This window comes from Eubalaena glacialis, chromosome 1 (assembly GCF_028564815.1).
Source record: "Eubalaena glacialis isolate mEubGla1 chromosome 1, mEubGla1.1.hap2.+ XY, whole genome shotgun sequence".
NCBI classification, from domain to species: Eukaryota; Metazoa; Chordata; class Mammalia; order Artiodactyla; family Balaenidae; genus Eubalaena; species Eubalaena glacialis.
The window spans coordinates 194,872,440-194,891,768 of NC_083716.1; the positions used below are offsets into that span (position 1 = coordinate 194,872,440).

A 19,329-nucleotide genomic window follows, 5' to 3' on the forward strand; every position below is an offset into this window, starting at 1 on the left:
TGCATGCGGGCTTTCTCTAGTTGTGGAGAGGTGGGGCTACTCTTCTTTGTGGTGCGCAGGCTTCTCATTATGGTGGCTTCTGTTGTTGCTGAGCACGAGCTCTAGGTGCATGGGCTTCAGTAGTTGTGGCACACGGGCTTAGTTGCTCTGCAGCATGTGGGATCTTCCCAGACCAGGGCTTGAACCTGTGTCCCCTGCATTGGCAGACAGATTCTTAACCACTGTGCCACCAGGGAAGTCCCTGGATTTCTTTTATCTATGCTCTTTCTTACTTTCTTTCCTAAAAGAGCTACTGGGATGCACAACCTGAATGCAACTCTATTTCTTATCAAGGAGAGGGAAGAAGTATTACGAGAGCCCTTTGGTTGTCAGAATCTTTCATTGCCCAATTTCACGTTTATAAGAATTTTCTGGATGGTTGAGGAAGTTAGAAATGGTACCATGTTCAGTCTTTCCCAGATAGTGTAGAGGAGGGGGAAGGGTAGCAAGATCATTATAGAACAGGCCAAGGTTGGGATTTAGATGTAACTGGATGAGCCTCTTTGTGTAAGATTTGTAGAAGATAGAAGCAGAAGCAGTATCATTCTTGAAATCATTTGCTCTGGAAAACTCATCTTGACAACTATAGACTGGATCATGTGGCCTTCACAAGTTTCAGTACCACCTTTTTCATAGTATTTTTCACTCTGAGTTGAAACTGTTTCTTGTCAACCTTTCAGACAAGACTGTAGATTTATTAAAGATGTGGATCAGGTCTATTTCGTCACTAGCCCCATGCCAGGCATAATGCTTAGCACACAATAGTTACTCAATAAGTATACATTTAATTCATGAACAAGGGCATAGACCAATTTAACAGCCATATATCCCTGCTAAGATTGACTAAAACCTACCAACTTTTTTTGTCACATCAGCTACTATTATGCAGCCATGTCTCTTCACCATATTCTTCTGTAATCAGTTTTTAATATATGCTTTTACATTTATCTCTTACACAACTTTATGATGTTGATATCAGCCCACCATCACTAAATTCTGAGATTTTAATTTTAATCCTAATATTGCCATGCAACATGTAGTTTTTATCACCTACAAATTTGATTAAAATTTCTGCTATGTCCGTTAATCATAGGACCATTGGTTAAACTGATTTCACACCTTTTATTTCAATATCAGCCCACCAAGACGTCTTCACTTATCTGGCACAGGATAATATGAGAGACATTGCCAAAATTCACTAACATGAACTCTGCAGAATCAGGAAGAAAGCTCTAATTAGTCCCAATCATGCAAAATTGTCCAGTTGGAAGATAGTAATGTTGAGATTTGTGTCATATTATTTTTAAGTATATTCACCATTCTCTACACAAAAAAGCTTACATTATTGTCAGCACTTTCCTAAGTCAGAGTGAAGCATTTGATTAGAAATGTTAGAAGAATGCATGCTTGCAAGGCCTTGAGCTTTGTATAGGACAGTATGAATCAGACTCAATTGCTATGACTAACAAATAAAACAATGTGACAGCCAGATGAAGAATATGCTTACCATGACTCAACAAAGCAGTCACAGAAAGGTTAACCACCCCATCTCTGGATCATGGATATTATCAGTCCCTATATTTATTAAGCAGTTAATATGCTTTTAAAAAATGCTACATATTTTGATATGAATTTCTTTGATCTCTTGGTATAAGAAACATTTTGGTTGGATTGAGAAAGTAAGTTTCTTCTTTTTTCTAGGCTTATTTCACTAAAGTGTATACAATAGGAAAAAATAGATGCTACCTACTAATAGTTAGAGTTTGCAAGCTTATTGCCTTATTCTGAAGCATCCCATTCAAAATTAATACATCAATTAATCAGGCTACTCCAACTAAAACCAAAATGAACTCAAGTGTAATAAAATAAATAACAAAAAAGAATTAATCTAGAATAGGTATAATCCCTTATTTTAAAGTACAAAAAATTCTAGCATGAACTTTAAGTTAAAAGCATCCATATATCAGCTCCAGAGAGAGGTTAAGTAGCTCACAGCTCAGAAAACACTTCATGTGCAATTTTTTTAAAAAATATGTTTGGTTCTCTTTACCTGTGTTTTACAATAATGTGTTTTAAGAAAAAGAATGATATACTGTTAAGTCCAGAGAACAGATGCCTCTATTTCTGTGGGAGCTATTTGGAAAACAGAAACTACTGTAGAAATACAAAACATATTACAGGAGGGAGAAGCAAGTATGAGTAAATAATTGAAATATTTTTAATTGGGGAAAAAATAAGTACTCTATGATTTTTTTAGAAAATTGTCGACTTCTTAAACTAGAATAAATCTCAGTCAAATTATGTTTAAACTTATCACTTCATAGATGAATTTATTATAAGAGTGCCCAATGGATATGTTCAATATTAAGTAAATTATATAATCTCTTTAAGGCTAAGAATCATATTACTTTTCTGTTTATACCCTAACAAACTTAGTGCGGTGCTTTGCACACAATAGGTATTTGAATAGCATAATTAATTAATTGATCAGAAACTGTCAGAATCATCAAGGAGATATGCTCTACACCTAGAGGCACTTACCTGAATTGTTGGAAAGTAATTTGGAGACAAAAATGTAGAAAGCGGACAATGTTCCTGAAAATCCAAATCTATAAATTGAGGGCAAACAGCACATCTATGAAATGATTAAAGTGAAAATAAAATAAAATAAAAATTGGAATTTAGTTATCTGCTTTAATTTAACTGTTAATAATCCACAATGTCCCCCAGCTTAACTGTTTTTCATGCTCTTCAATTGCTTCTTAGCATTGAATCAACATGTACATCAAAATAAAATTGTTGTTTGAATAAAAAAATTTTCTTTGAAGAAACTCAAAATTAATAAAGCTTTTTTAAAAAAATGATAAAGAGAGAAAGTGATAAAGAGAAGGCCAAGCTGAGAAATGTTGTAAAGCCTATGAAATACTGTTGTAAAGGAAAACCTATGATCCTTTTGGAAATATTTGTCTAAGTATGTCATTTCGGGACAGCTCCCTGCCACATATGTAAGTTTTGTTGGAAACTGTGTTCATTTCTCCACTGTCAGGATGGGATCATTTTGTACAGTTTACAACGTGGACAGGCCCTCAGGGGAGGGAAAGCCTAATTTTTCACTTTCTGGTTTTGCTTGGCTAATCCTAGATTAACACTGCCTACAATAAAACTTGGGTTGTCCTAACAGACTCTGAGAAAAACAAAAATCAGATTAAAAAATATAATTTAGTAGAAGAATGAGATTCTACACAAAGACCTCTGTATTCCAATGTACATTCACACCACCTCAATTCAAGACAATAGACTTCAAGGACTCTTCCATTGACTTTTAAATTCCATAAAGCACTGAGATTTTTCTTTTCTATTCTCTTTTTACTAATATAACAGAAAGAATACACCTTTGACTACATCTTCACATTATGTATTTTTTCAAAAACACTTTTGGATCTAATCTGTGGGATTGTCTTTACAATCATTTTATGAGACATGAAGGAAAATTGGAATCATTACTTTGTATTCACATTTTGTTTTTTGATGCAATGTCACACAATTTTACTTGTTTAATCCTACTTATTCAACAGAAATTGCAACAAATCGTTTTTGGTAGTTAAAAAAATTAAACCTACTCTCAATAGGTTCACCAGTGGAAACAGTGAAAATAATGTTTCAAACAAATACGTAATTGAGAGGAAAAAAACTGTGCTAAACCTAACTACTCCAATGTTTTCATTGATGAGGAAAACACTCATTTAAATATAAAGTTTCTGATCTGTTTGAAAGCATTTAGGGCTACTAAATTCAACTTAATACATGGGGATTGAAAGAATGGATCCTGGAATCAGATTTCCTGGGTTTGAATCTTGGCTCTGTGTTCACTAAGCATGTGGTTTTTGGGAAGTCATTTTACTCATTTGCAAAACAGGTATAGCATTAGTCATGCTCACAGGGTTGTAGTGAAGATTAAATAAATTATATGTACATGTTATATATTCTACTTATATATTCTATTTTTATATATTATATTAAATACATATAAAAATAAATACATACAAATAAAACTTAGAATAAGGCTGGCACATAGTAAGTACTAAATAAAAACTGCTATTATTCTTCTTCTTATTATTAAGGGCTTTGTTTATTGTTTTAATTATGGACAATCGTCCACAATTATTTTTTCATGAAAATAACCTTCTTCCTACTAATAAAATCAAAACATGAAAGCCCAATTCATAATTGAGCACCTTATGTGCCAGGAACTGCATCAGGCATTAGATATTTAATATTTTTCAAATTTTATTTTGAGATGATTGAATCTCTCTGCATTAACACTCTTTAGGGCTAAGTGCTTAAATGACACAGTCAAAAACAATTTCTGAGAACATTTTAATTGTGGGAGACACTCTTCCTCTTCCTCACTCAACCCCATTCCTTGCCTTTATCTATGCAAACTAACATTTATAAGCCAAGCTTTTTCTTATAAGCTTTAAAAAAAATTATCTTTTGGATGGTGATCCAAAATAAACAGTTCAAATTAGATATGCTTTGGGAAAATGTTAATAAACTTGCCCTGGCAAATTATTTGAGTTGCCTTGTATTACTTTCATTTGGCAGGGATTTTATTTGGGGATTTAAAAAAAAAAAAAAAGAAATGAAGAAAAATATAAAACTTTACAGATGGATATTTTTATTCTAAAGTGAAGCTTTTCTTATAAAACCACTATTCCAGTTTGAGAATTAAGAACGTTTAATTTAAATTTAGATTATATAAATTAGACTGGAAAAATAATGAAATCACCAGAAAGCTTAGAATCATTGGTATTGGACTGGATTCTCAGCATCTCATCTGTCAACAGGTCAGTACTTCCTGAGCACTTATTTACTGAGTGAGTACCTTCTCTTTGAGACTACATGCAAGGTACCAGAGAAACAGTGACCACCAGAACAGACACAGCCCTTTCCCCATGGAGCTTTCATCCTTGCAGAAAATATAAAATAATAATGAGTAATCAAGTAAATTATCATAATAAGTAAAGTAAATAACTACCAGAAAATAATGAGAGAAAATAACTGAACTAATGGCCACTTCAGGAGTGTGGCCATTCAATATGGCCCATATTTTGGCCTTCTTTTTCAATATTTTAAAATTCTGTGTCTTAAGATTTCTTTACCCCAAACTCTTGATGCCCACTTCCCCTAAGTTCTAAGCTGTTGAGAAGAGGAAATGTGAAGTGTTCTCTTCACCTTTCTTAGTCAAGGAGAACAAAATTTAATTACACCTATGTAGTGCTGGAAAAAACAGCTAGGAAGAGAGCTAACACCATGGTGGGTACACATGGGTACCCAAGGTGCCTGTCACTACTGCTGTTGTTTCCTTCGGTTCACTGGTCACCCTTTCTTCTTATTAACTGCTAGGAAGGATTTTGCTAACTAGTATGGCTGCAATCATTAACAATTTGGTGAGATTCCAAAATCCACAGCCCCTAGAAATTTTCCTGGATTCCCTACTTGGAGAAACACTACAAGCAACTTACAGCACACTAAATCAGAAAGGTTGGCCTGGAAAACCATTTATGTAATTTCTCTGCTTTTGTTTTGGGGAATCTTCCAAATGAAGTGTCTAGAGAATCAGATATAATTTTGAGCAGGGTATGCTAACGTGGCTTCAACAATGATTTTACTTTTCTTGTAATTTTGCACTTGACATCATTTTTTCCAGTAGTGTGTCATGCTGTCCCAATTGACTGTCTGGCCATATTTTGCTCTGGTGTCTGCTATAGCAAAAAGTGCAGATATAAAGTTACCTTCTTCAACTCGATGTTAATTTCAGTGAAATCTCTCAAGATGCATCCTCTCCCCTTTTCCTCCGCTAAATCTATATGATTTCAAAGAGTCCATCAGTTCTTGATTATATTTTGACTAGGAAAGAGTAACTCTCTGATATTTTAAAATATTTCAAGAGACTTATTTTAGCTTGGGATTTCTTCTTAGTTAGTCATCACAATTAATAACTAGAAAACATATTTCTTTCTTATTTCTTCCCTTCCCCACCATAAATGTACGTTTTTTTGGAACGTACTTTTATTTGAAGTACACCACTTCAAATTGGGAGATGGAGAGGGCCGAGGAATTTTCATACAATCCTATGCAGTTTGATCACATAGTGCCTCCAACTATAACCTTTAGTTGTTGGCCTCTCACTGCCAGTCATACCCTAACTGATATTTTAGGAGTGACCATTTCAGCTCACACCAAGCAGCAATCAAGAGTGATACAACCCTGATGCTGAATCTAGGTCAATGAGGCTGCTCACTTTGGAGCTGACCTTGACCCAAACAACCGAAAACTGGATTCCAACTCCTACACACAGGGGTCCTCTCAAGAATACTATTACCTGCTTCTATATATTCCTTGGCATACTCAACTAACCCAACTGGCATTTCCATACTTCTCCAGGGAATTTAAACCAATAAAGCAAGCAATAGGAGAAAAGGTATTCAACATTTGTCTTACATTATGTGTGGGGTGCCTATATTTGTGGAAGAGAAGGAAAATGTCAGTATTTTGATGACTTGATTATTTTACAGTATTTTTTTTTTCCTTTTTAGAATTTTTACTGCAAGGAAATTGAGTCAAGGGAAGTGAAACAGTTCAAAAGTGTGAGAACTCCTCGTTGAAGTATTTTGTTCTCATGATACTCATTTATATGTCATTTAAAAATTTATATCCCCAAAATAAAACAGATGAAAATCGTGATGCATTTCTAGCTCAATTATTTAAATTGTTTTTGAAATTAACTTTTGACTTTCTTGTCCTTCTTTCTTATCATCCTTGGCAAATTACCTGTGTTTCTTTCCATTTAAAAAAAAATTGTTTGTTTTTTCCTTTTAGTGGTCTCTTACTTGTGATTCTTGTGGTAAACACAGAGTTTGACTGTTTTCAATTTGTTTGCTAACTAGTTCTATTGTTTACTTTTTTTTTCTATTTTAGAAATAAATTCATAACATCTGGAAGTCTTAAAAACCCATTATAAATCCAAAGCCTTCCTGTGCTGGAAAGAGTGACCTTTCTTTTTTCAGAGTGATGGAAATACTGGGAATAATTAATTTATTAAAAATTACATGAGTTCTAAAGGATACAAAGGAAACATTACTTCACATGCATTCTGTTGGATTAAGTGTTTCATATTGTAAATCATGACACTTGACATTTATTAACTGCATATTCTATATAAGGCACTATAGTAGTTACTATTGGGTATAAAATGATGATTAAACCTGAATCTTGCTTTCAGTAGCTTTCAGTCTAGCAAGAAAGATAAAACACTATAAATTAAAAGAAACTAAGAGCCATGGGAAAGGTAAGGAAGATTAGAGGAGGAGGAGAATTATCTCAACAGGGGGGATCAGAGAGATTTCCTAAATTAGGTGATGTTTGGGTTGGGTGTTAAAAATTGAGTAGGACTCGAGCATATGGAGTTGAGGAAGGCTCGTTTCTGACAGGAAGGCAGCATAAGGAAAGGCATGGATACAAATAAATATGTTAGGTATTGGAAAAAGAGAGCCATTCGATTCTCATTAGTCAGATGTTTTGACCTAATCACTTCATGAAATGTATCTAATATCTGTGAAATGATGAAGGGTAGAGGCAGATTCTTGGTATGGGTCCTGCAAATTTTAAGAAATTCTTATATTATTAAACACTTAACTTTTCCCCCACACTTTTATTTATTTACTTTTCAATAAGTCTAAAATCTCAAGGGGTACAGCATCATGTGGATTCTGTGTCCAGTGGCCTTCGCAGGAAGATTGTTTCCAAATTTGGCACAAACCATGCCACTGTTTCCATGAGCACAAGTGGACTGAATTTTCCCCTCATTTTTTTGGTTTTGTCTGGTTTGCCACCAGGAGTCACTGTGTTCTTTGCTTTGTACACAAAAGAACATTTCTTGCCAAAATAGAATTCAGTTTTATTTCAGGCATTAGCATCTTCAGTTTTAAGAAAAGCTGTGTTGTATTCCCTCTTGTTCTGGAGATCCCACTTAAGCCAGCAAAAATGGCCTCGGACCACAACCTTCCAGACATATCTGCATTTTAGAAATTCTATTCCCAGCAGGCGTCCACACGTCCCAAGATGGAAGAAAGGGAATGCCTAATATTTCAACTACTTCATTCCAATCCAGTCATTCTTTTTTTACATTTATGACCTATTACCTATGATCTACACGGGACTGTGTTTGCTGCTGTGCATGATTTTTAAAAGGGGATGGGAATAAAAAATAAGAATAGCCTATAGGCAGGAATAAAATAAATATATAAATAAACATAAATATAAAGCAAAGTTACAAAAATGGACATTGTCACATGAAAGCTAAGACTCCCGAGGGCAACACTCACATCCTTTGGAACAAAAGGAGCCTATTTACCATAGCTTCCTTCCACCAAGAATCTAATATTGGGATTATTCCATATGCCAATAACATGCCTAAATATAAAGCTTCTTTAAGCATGATTTAATGTATAGACAAAAATGCAGTCTTCAGACAATCAAGCAGAATATTTGTTACATGAGCAGTAATGCTGACCTGAAGAGGGGTTAGTTGTACAGAGTAACAGTCATAATAAGTTACACCTGGAAAGGCCACGTTTACCTCCATTTATTTGGTGAGAGAGAAGTAGGTGGCTCTAAATTTCTTTGTCCTAAAGAATTATTTGGATTAAGGGACCCTAAATATGGTCCCCCATGGAATATCTGAATATAAAAATATTGAGAGGAATTAAAATCACTCTCCATTTGAAGCATGTAAATCCAATAAATTTGGCTTTGGCCTATCTCATGCTTCTATCAGAAGATTGTAGTTTGGGCTTTCTTTTTATCTTCAGACAGAATTGGCTTCATTTGAAAAGCTATTGCAGCTGTGTTGGATACTGCTGAAAATTCCTAAGTATGACTCAGATGACGAATTATATTTGATAGAGAGTCTGGTGGGATTTGCAGAGTGGAGCTTCAATCCTGAGAATGATTAAGTTAACTGAAGACCCAACAGGGAACTTCTGAACTCCTACAAGATGTTACTCCCAGACTCTGTGTCACCTTTGTGACAAAATTTATAAAGTAATCACACTGTTCTGGAATGAGTCAGTATGTTAGGCAATGAGATAGATTCCAATTTTCTGTGAATTTTCAAATATAATTACAATAATTATGATGGCAAATAAATATCATTGAAACATAAGTATATAAAGACTTCATTCCAGGAGGACATAATCATAATACTTCATAAACTTTCACAATTCAAACATGTACATTAAAGCAGTTTCCAGGGGACTTCCCTGGTGGCGTAGTGGTTAAGAATCCACGTGCCAGTGAGGGGGACACGGGTTCCATCCCTGGTCCGGTCCCTGGTTCTGTCCCTGGTGCCACATGCCACGAAGCAACTAAGCCCGTGCGCCACCACTACTGAGCCTGCGCTCTAGAGACTGTGTGCCACAACTACTGAAGCCCGCGTGCCTAGAGCCCGTGCTCCACAACAAGAGAAGCCACTGCAACCAGGAGCCCCTGCTCACCGCAACTAGAGAAAGCCCGCGCGCAGCAACGAAGATCCAACGCAGCCAAAAATTAATTAATTAATTAATTTTTTTTTAAAGCAGTTTCCAGGAAATTTTACTTGCTCAAATTTTAGTCAACCTTTAAAAGGATATGTGAATATATTAAAAATATATTTGCATGTATATATATAAGCATATACACAGACACACATATAGACACACAAACACAGATGTGAATTCTCTTGCATGCCCTGAGATTGAACTTCATCATTCAGTATAAATTAATGAGGATTTACTCAAAACTTCTTAAATTACAGCAACACTGGAAATTAAATGATGAGCCGAAATCAGAATATTTCTTTTTAAAGATTAATGATGAGCCGAAATCAGAATATTTCTTTTTAAATTGGTCATTAACTCTACAACTGTATTCTTTCTCCATCTTTTTACAATCCTTCATTAGAAAAAAAAAATGTATTCACCCAATTCCTAAATTGCATAAAAATATTGTTACCACATCAGTGACTAACCCAAGTGGAAAACATGGTGAAAAAAATTTGGAAAGCGTGCTATTTAATTCCAATTCCAATGAGTAATTTTGAGGTCATGCAACCTCATTGAACTTTCTGTTCAATCTTGGGGTAATTTTCAGCTGAAAAATACCGGGAGAGAAATGCAGAACCTCAGGCTTAACAGCAAACGATATAAAAAATAGATAAGAATAGAGGTACTTAGTGTTTCCAAAATGAGTACGTGTAGCACACTTCATTTTACTAAACATCAAGGCAATGTGAGAGTCCTGTCCAAAAGTAAAATTTCTAGGTTAAAGAGAAGTGGTTATCAATATAGTTCTATAGGAACAAAAATAAGGGGACAATTAACTCTACTTTAGGGAATGAGAGGAAATTACAGGGTCTTGAAGAACTGATCGTAGTAATCATTCAGAAATTTGCCTGTCATGTCCCACTACCAATCTCACTGCCTCAATCTTACATATACCTGTGGTTAGAAGTGCCCCAGTCATTCAATACAACATGACATTTGCAACCACATTTTGGCTCTACTACACACATATTGGTATTTGTTTACATTATTTTAAAGGGAACACATCTCTCCAAACATGTTTTCACCACATAAAGTAAGTGAACTGACCCACCTCTCTAGGAATAGCAAAGAAAATTTGCATTGTATTTTACAATTGTAAGTTATCCTATTTTAGGCTGCAATTCTGCTATGGATTCAGTATGTTTTTAAGTGAATCTTACCACATATACATTTTAAATGGTTTTACAGCGATTTGAAAGCATATAGAAAATGTCCATTAAAAAATGCACCTCCTTTGCTTAAAGAAGAAAGTTATATATGAAGCAGTACGAGAGAGAGAGAGAAACAGAGAAAGAGAGGGAGAGACTTCTCTTCTATGTGTTTTTCATGATGGAGATAATTGATTTTCTTATCGCTATTGTAGAGAGCACTGCTGACATTCACCGGCCTACTGAGTTCATCACAGCTGTGCTTATGCATCTCTCCCAAGCTCCATTTTCCACTGAACTGGAAAAAATTTGAATTTTTGTTTGATAATCTGCCACACCCTTGCTTTGCCTCATCGTTTTAGTCACCCTCTTTGTTAAAGGAGAACCAGATTAATCAGTGCTTTAGTTGGTGCAGGTGTTTAGATTTGTGTTAAAGCTCTAAATGTGATCCAGAGAGCAAAATGACATGTCTGTGTGAACTGGTTAATATCAGGGAAATCAGGGATGTATAGAAATCAATGTGTGTCTAGAGTACTACGAGGACATCAGCCCTTGGACTGCATAATAGAATTCAACACTGTGTGTATTTTGTCCAGTCGTGACACCAGCTGAGATCCACATCCATCTAGACACCGTATTAGAAAACATTTTGACATGAAGAGGAAAATAAGATCTGGGACATAGAATACAGAGGATCCTGGTGCAGGACCTCCAGATATGCTTGAGGTAGTGAAGAATGCCAAATCAGAAAATCTGGAGTATGAGATTTATCTCTGGATCTCTCATGGATACCTTAAAACACAACAATTATTTTTTTGTGCAAAATATCAGCTAACTTTTTAAAAATGAGTACATCAATCATGAATTTTTCTCATGGGTATAAAACTTTTATTTGAATAGATAACCAAATTAAGAATTTTAGGACAAACCAAAAATACAATAGAAATTGTATATGTAATGCCTGAAACAAAGCATAAAAAGCATTATTTTAAAAATAATGTATCTAATTTTCCACATTGGAAAACAATTCTAATGAAGAAATTTAATAAATTTCAACTTTTATTGATCATGTACATAAGATAAGGTAATGAATACAGGTACATAAATTTTTTTATGCAAGTGTCAGAGACACCAGGAGAAAAATGAATCATGTTTCTGAATTGGTTTGAACACAAGGGGATTTTTTTTAATATATAGTGAAGATGATTGAAAGACAGAAAAATGTATATAACAGTCTTTTCCCCCAACATCTCCACTGTGATCCAATAGCAAAGCTTATTTTCATGACTGTTCAATTGTTACTTTTTTTCCCTAAGTAGTGTATCTCTGGTCTAAAATCAGAAGATGTACAAGAGATTGGTCCAACTAGTTTTCTTTTCCTGTCACCAGATGATGTCATCTACATTTGGACGTCTTTGTGCTTTTAGTAACTGGGCCTGTAGGGAGGCAAGTGTACAACTGTCCTCTCTTATAGAATAGATGTACACCTACGATTATACAAATAACATGTAAATTGAGTAAAACATTGTGTAACATGAATTGGGAGAAAGAGAAAGAAGAAGATGAAAACAGTTTTAATGGAGGCAAGTCTTGAACTGGGTATTAGAGAAGTGACTTCCATGAATTGGTGTGAGATGGGGAGAATTTTATGTGCACATACATGCATGGAGATGGGCATGGCTAAGTTGACATGGAAAAAATAAAATAAATGCAGGTGACCTTGATTAGAATTGAATAGCTCATGTAGAATAGAGAGATGAATGAAGGAACTATGGACTGATGATTAGGGTATAAAGAAATATCTTGATTAATAGAAATAACTTGGTACTGTGGACAAGCACATTTTTCTTGCAAAGATTTATCAAAGACCTATAAATAGTATTTGCCCCTCTTTAAAATATGACCCAGAAATTACTCCCCATATCCAGAAATACATTGAAAAGCTATGTTAATGTGGCCTGGAAATTATACATACAAAAGTCTAAATTGAGAAATATTTATACTAATATTTATACCAATCCAGATAAAGTGAGAACTTTTGGTACTCTTTTGATATTTCATGTGATAAGCTCTTTCTCTTTCTGTTTCTTACAAAGTCAAGACATGAAGGGCTAAATTTTCCTCTAGAAAAATCTGTTTCAGCTTTTACAAGCAGTATAAAATTTGCACTCTCACAAGGAATTACTCTTTGGCTGGCTAAAGAAATTTGTGAAAAATAGAAACAGCTATAGATTAGTATCTAACTTTTAAGATGCCATTCAAACATATCTTAGATACTTAGTCTTTTGACATTTGCCTGAAACTGAATTTCCAGGACCCAGAGTGGGTGGATGAATGAAAGGGACAAACAGAGGCTTTTCTTCCAGTTAATCTTTTACAGTTCCCTATTTAAATTGAGTTAGGGTGGATCTTGGCAAAATCCCAATATAAAAGTCTTCTAGGAAGATCAGGTTGGCAAATTAGTCATGCCCAAGAAAAGGGCATCAAGAAATTTCTCAAAATGATGCAGTTGTTAATAAGGGGAAATAAAAAAATACCCACATCTAAGTCTTTTATTAAAACTCAAGGTAGAGCCTTTTGATATATATTCTTAAGTTGTGCAAAGACACGTATGACTAAAATATGGAACAAACTTATACATACACAGATAGACACGAGCTCCAGATGTGCAATTTCTCCTAAGTTGTGGGTTGTGTCTTCCATAAGGGAAAAAGACATATTAATCATTTCTTTTACTGCTCAGGGGATGGGTCCTGCTCTCATATTTCAGAAAGGGGCTGGAGAGCAAGGGAAGCCAAACTTTTTCCTATTTAAGGCCAAAGCACAGGAATCTCAGTGGCTGAGTTTTATGACGGGCCCGGTGCTGAAGGGCAGGGAACAACTGATGGTGCTACTCTGAGCTGCTTTGCTTTTCTCCTTTTTGCACAAAGAGTCTCATGTCCGATATTTAGACATGACGAGCTTTGTGCAAAAGGGGACCTGGTTACTTTTCGCTCTGCTTCATCCCACTGTTATTCTGGCACAACAGGAAGGTGAGTAGGTACCGATTTCAAGAAACTTTATGGGGTTTTTGCCTTTACTTCTCTTTACAAATCAGTATAAAGGGGAAACCAGTCTCCTAAAAGCTAATTTCCTCTGTCAGCTCCCAGCTGTGAAACGTAGAACTGACCAGGGTGGTGCTTTTTACATTTGCTTAAAGAGAATACTGTCCGTTTTGTATTTAAAAGTTCTCTGATTGTTGAAGATAAAGATGTTCTTGTACTAACTTGTTTTCACGTTAACGGTACTGGAAACTTTTTTAAATGGCTTTAAAAAGTTCCCCTCCTGGATTGTTAACATCGTGGAATGCTTCCCTAAGCAGTCTGGAAGTTATTGGTCTCTTGTAATACCTTTATGCTCTCCTTTGTATGCTGGATTCTTTGTCAGGATAGAGCATTAAGCATTGTTTACCCAGTAAGATAATGCATCTTAAAAATAGCATGCATTAAGGATAGTCTAAAGGAAAACACTACACATTATTAGAACCATTGAAATATATTTCTGTAAAATGGCAACAAGGTAATATCTGCAACGTTCTTTAAACGGGTTCAAACTGTAAAAGAGTTTCATTGTTCCTGTTTGTATTCAGTTTCAAGCACTTACATGGTTGATTAATACGTATCTTCTAATAATTTATGGTTAAGGGCCTAGTGTTTTCTGCATGTTCTACATTTTAACTGCATTTACATTGACAAAGAGAATATTTATGAAAATATTTTCAACAGGAATGTTTGACTTTTCTGCAAACAAGGTAAAGATATTAGTACTCTTTGACTTCAAAAAGTTGATTTGTTCTATTTTCTAATAAGTGCAAATGATGGTTCTCATGTTCTAATTTCCTCAAAACCATGTTTGGTTCATTATCTTACTGTGTGAAAATATTTCTTTTAATTCATATGTTTCTCAGAGTCATTAAAATACCAGACATATTGGAATTAAAACTTTCATAGAAATAAGTCTTTAAATGCTAAGTTTGAAGATACTAGAAGAAATCATTACACATTCATTTCTATGTGCACATAGTAAAAAAATGCTTACATTTAAACCTATAGTTTTTGCAAACATGGTGTCTGAAAACAGTTTTTCATTTTTAATGTCAAATATCTTTAATGTCCTATAGGTTGTATATGTAAGGAGGGGGGAAACACCCAATGATTTTTCTTCAGTTATATTCAGCCCATGGCCACAAACGAAAAGAAACATCCATATTCCTTGTTCCCTTCATTTCCTCTCCTCCTTTTTCCTCTCCTCCCTTCCTTTCTCCACCTTCTTATCTCTCCACCCCTTCTGACTCCTTTGGACCTCTTCCCCCTTGTCATTCCTTCCCTCGTCACCCCACCCCCTTCCTAGGCAAGACCATCTCTCCTCATCTCTCCTCCTCCTTCCCCCGTTCCTCTATCACCCCCTCCTTCATCCCCTTGTGCCCTCCCTGTGGCTCCATCTCTTTTCTTTCTTCCCTCCTCTTGCCTCCTCCCCCTTTCCTTCCCTTGAATTCTCAATCCTCTTTCCTCTGTTCCTCTTCTCTTCCCCTCCCCATTCTATTCTCCCAGAAGATGCCACAACCCCTAGTCCTTGGCTAAAATACCAAATGACTTCTACCACACCTCCACCTCAATCAAGACTTTTACGTTTTTAAAAATCCTTAAATTCTGCTAATTTCTGTGGGAAAAATCACAAAGTTCTCATTTATTGGAAAGACTACAAACCTTTAATGTTTAGTTCAAAAGAGTGACAAAATATTTGTGGTTGCCTGGTGGTTACAATCTTTTATAATCATTATGGCTATTTTTCTTCTCAATCCCACTTTAGAGGGGAAAAAAGTGTTTGATACCTACAGGATCTTTATATCACATAAGTTCTTTTTATTTTCCCTTTAGCTGCAGACTATAATAAAAAACTAGGAAATTTTGCTGATCCATTTGTATGCTTTTATGCTCAAAAGAAGTAGTAAAGGATTTTGTTCAGTTTACTGCTTTTGTTTCTCATGAAAAAAGATGTTTAAGTTTTTTTTGAGATAGTAATATCTTATGTTCCCTGGAGGTTTTACAAAACAAGACCAAGAAAATGCTGGTAGATTAGTTTTGGGGAGGTTACAGGAGGTGGTTGAATATACAGCACATTGAGAATAGTCATATATAGTTCTGGGGTATGGGTTTCTTATAAATGCCCTGAGAATCCCAGAAACAGAACAGCTCCAATAACCACTAACTTCTAGTCTACTCACACGAATATTCTAGAGCATAAGACATGTCCTCACAAAGAATTTTGGTCTTATTACAAATCTGTGAAAGTTCTATCTAATTCATGTATTTTCTTCTACCAATGGAGAAATATGTTCTATTTTATATTTCCTGTAGTTTATAAACATGCCAGATTTTAAGCACAAAGACTTGCCACCTAGTGGCTGACAGACAGTTACCATTTGCATAACCAGTGCCAACATAGATGTTACACAGCTGGATTCCGTACTTTATAATGAGATTTTAAAATATCACATGTGTGAATTTTAAATATTAAACACTACTTTCCTAAGAAAACAGGTATATTACTGATAAAATATTGTCAAACACACATACTCAAACACAAACACATGGTAGCAATATTCAAAGACTTTTAGGAAATAGGCTTGAATGTTATGGCCACTTTCAAAATTCCATATATAACTATTCCACATATAATATATAACTATTTTTGTGAATATTTGTCAAGTTTCTGATTTTTTGGACTATTTGACATATTTTAGTTACTGCTTATTAAATAGATAAAAGGATAAAAAGTTATTACTAAGTAATACTGCTTCATTAGGGCAGGGAGATAAACTTAATTTTAATTCAAAGTGTTCTAATGTTTGAGCTTATATTTAGTTACTCGGCTAATTCCACTGTGATAATGAACTGTGGGCATTTAATTGTTTTAGAATTAAAGTCCACTGTAAATGGACTCAGAGAAATCAGTTCCTTATCACAGGTTATGAGAGTCTATTTTCTTTTACACTAATTTCCATTATGCTTTAAGAGGGGATTTGTAACTGATCAAGCACACTTTGAACTGCTAAATTTACTTTTTAAATAGGAGGCTCATCTAAAATTTAAGCAGAAATTATCTTCAGCTCTGTAAAAATATAAATTCCAAGAAAATAAAGTATTGGTACAAAATTTTGTGTTTTTCATTAATGATACCTTGCATTTCCTCCCCACCTCTAGAGTATTCGACATCAGATGATCTAAAGGCCTCTAAGTAAATAGATATTCTGATTAAATTCTGAAATTAAACATCTCTGTATTGTAAGAGAAAAGAACAAAGCCACTGGAACAATTCTGGAAAAGAAAGACTGTGGTTATGTGCTTCTAATTAATTCAGATTCTTGGGTTGATGTCTTATCTACAGGCTCATTATAAAAAATCAAGAAGCATTGGATATGAGTTTTCTAGGAGTAGAGTTGAGACTAAAAGCCCTCACAAAAGTCTCTGTTCCACACCTACAGAGTTGCATGCCAGAACTTGAGTAGTCACTCAGGGAGAAGAGTGCCATCTACTGAAACCCCATGGTTTCCATTGTGGATGACTGGTGCAGAGTTCCAAAGATTATGTAGCTCAGTTCTTTCATTTTGTAACATCAGATGATCTCACCACCTTGAAGTGATTAAAGTGGATTGCTTAAGAGTTAAAGTTTTAAAGATGAAAGATGTTATTGCCTTTGCTGGACATGAAGAACATTTGTAAAGTTTCCAGGTCTACAATAACTTTCTGGAAACGTCTCAGTGGGCTGTTTCTCGTAAAACAGTTTTTCCTAGAAAAAAGTGTAGTGCTGTTGTTTTCTACATTCAAAAGAAAAAATAAAATAAAATAGAAAAGAGGGGGGGTGGTATGATGTAAAAAAATCTAGAGTTTTCAAAAGGGAAACTTGGCCTGTTTCATGTCAAGATGACAACGGAAAAAATAAGATAGCAATTCTTACACAAATCATTTGTTAACTGCAGTTTGGGGAGTTACATTAAACACTAGAATTTCTGTCTGTGCCTAATGAAAACACAGCAGAAATGGATTCCTTTCAGATTAACTAATAAAACCCTTGTATTTTCCATGACTGAGGTCAAGAACTGCCGTTTAAAATGTAATCTTAGTGAACAAAATGAAAAGTTCAAAGAAGAGGACAAAAATTAAAGTGCCCCAAAGATGTAAACATTGAACATAAAGGATTCAGAACCTATTAAAAATTAAATTTGCTGTGAAAAGTCACATTAAGAAATTACTGCTTCAGTAAAATGGCATTTATTTTTCCAAAACTTTGTTTTCTATAGTATTTGGTGCGGAGGATAGCAAACAGGGACTGTGTTTCTCAAGTTAATTAAAATCAGAGAAATGCTCTGGAGCTGCCTGGTGTGTTCATAAATGTCCAAATTCAGAAGGGAAGCTTTTAATGAAGTTAGAAGTTCATTAATATGAATCATTTAGTAACTGTATTTTCTGAAAATCAATCTTAGACATCCTAAATATGTTTTTTGGCACTGGATACATAGGCCCTATCTGTTTATTGTTGTTGCTGCTGATAGGATCCTGCTTCTCTGTATCTAGTAAAATGTATGCTGAGTTCCCAGTCCCGGTTAATCCTGTTGGTGGTCTGGATGTCATTAGGGTGGTCTTGGAGATTAAACTCTTTTTCATAAGGTCAGGAGAAAATAAACAACAGAATTCAACTCCAGATATTATCTTCTCGTTTTGAGGCCAGATTGAAAAGATATTCTGCAGAAAAATGTTATTCCTTAAAAAAAAACAAAAAACAAAAAATAAACCCTGTCTTTTTAGATTCTGATTTTAAGCTTGCAGGATTTAGAAACCATAATGGGACAGAGCTTTGAAGTTAACTTCTTTAATCCTACCCTGCCCTTGAAACTGCAGAAAGGGAATAGAATGTAGTAGTTAAAGAGTATGGAATTTAGAGACAGCTTTCCTAGGTTCAAATATTAGCTTTACCTCTTACCATAGAAAACCTTGGGAAAATCACTTCATGTCTCTGTATCTCAGATTTCCCACCTGTAAAATGAGGATTATGACAACACCCACCTCACAGGGCCTGTGGGAAGATTAAGTAAAATAGATATGCAAAGCGCTCATAACAGGGCCTGCAACATAAGAGATACAGATACAAACTCTGCCTAGTATTAGTTTCACTAACACTGGAGAATAAAATTACTGTAAGGAAGAAATTAAAGTACTTAATGATTTAGTGATAAGGAAGGTAAGAATAACATTTTGGTTATCAGACATAAAACTTAAAGATGTTTGCCAACTGTAATTATACAAGTAGAATATATTTTCCTCAGTATTCCTATAATTGATCACTAATCAGATTATATTATAACGTAATTGCTGATGGTTAGGTATATGATACTTTTAATTCTAATTCTCTAATATTTTTATTTTTGACAGGGCAAAATATTAACCACCTTAAAGGAAATT

The 19,329-nt window shown here is 34.7% G+C and overlaps 1 protein-coding gene and 1 pseudogene across 1 annotated transcript in view; one reads left to right on the forward strand and one right to left on the reverse strand.

The window, feature by feature from the left end:
• Positions 1-7,777: 7,777 nt before the first annotated feature.
• On the reverse strand, positions 7,778-8,114 carry LOC133091717 (large ribosomal subunit protein eL33-like; annotated as a pseudogene).
• Positions 8,115-13,658: 5,544 nt separating this feature from the next.
• Positions 13,659-19,329, forward strand: part of COL3A1 (collagen type III alpha 1 chain) — a 38,523-nt gene continuing 32,852 nt past the window's right edge. The window contains exon 1 of the mRNA XM_061185743.1: positions 13,659-13,863. Within this exon, the coding sequence (XP_061041726.1) occupies positions 13,785-13,863 (79 nt within the window). The 5' untranslated portion in view covers positions 13,659-13,784. The remainder of the gene's footprint in view (positions 13,864-19,329) is intronic.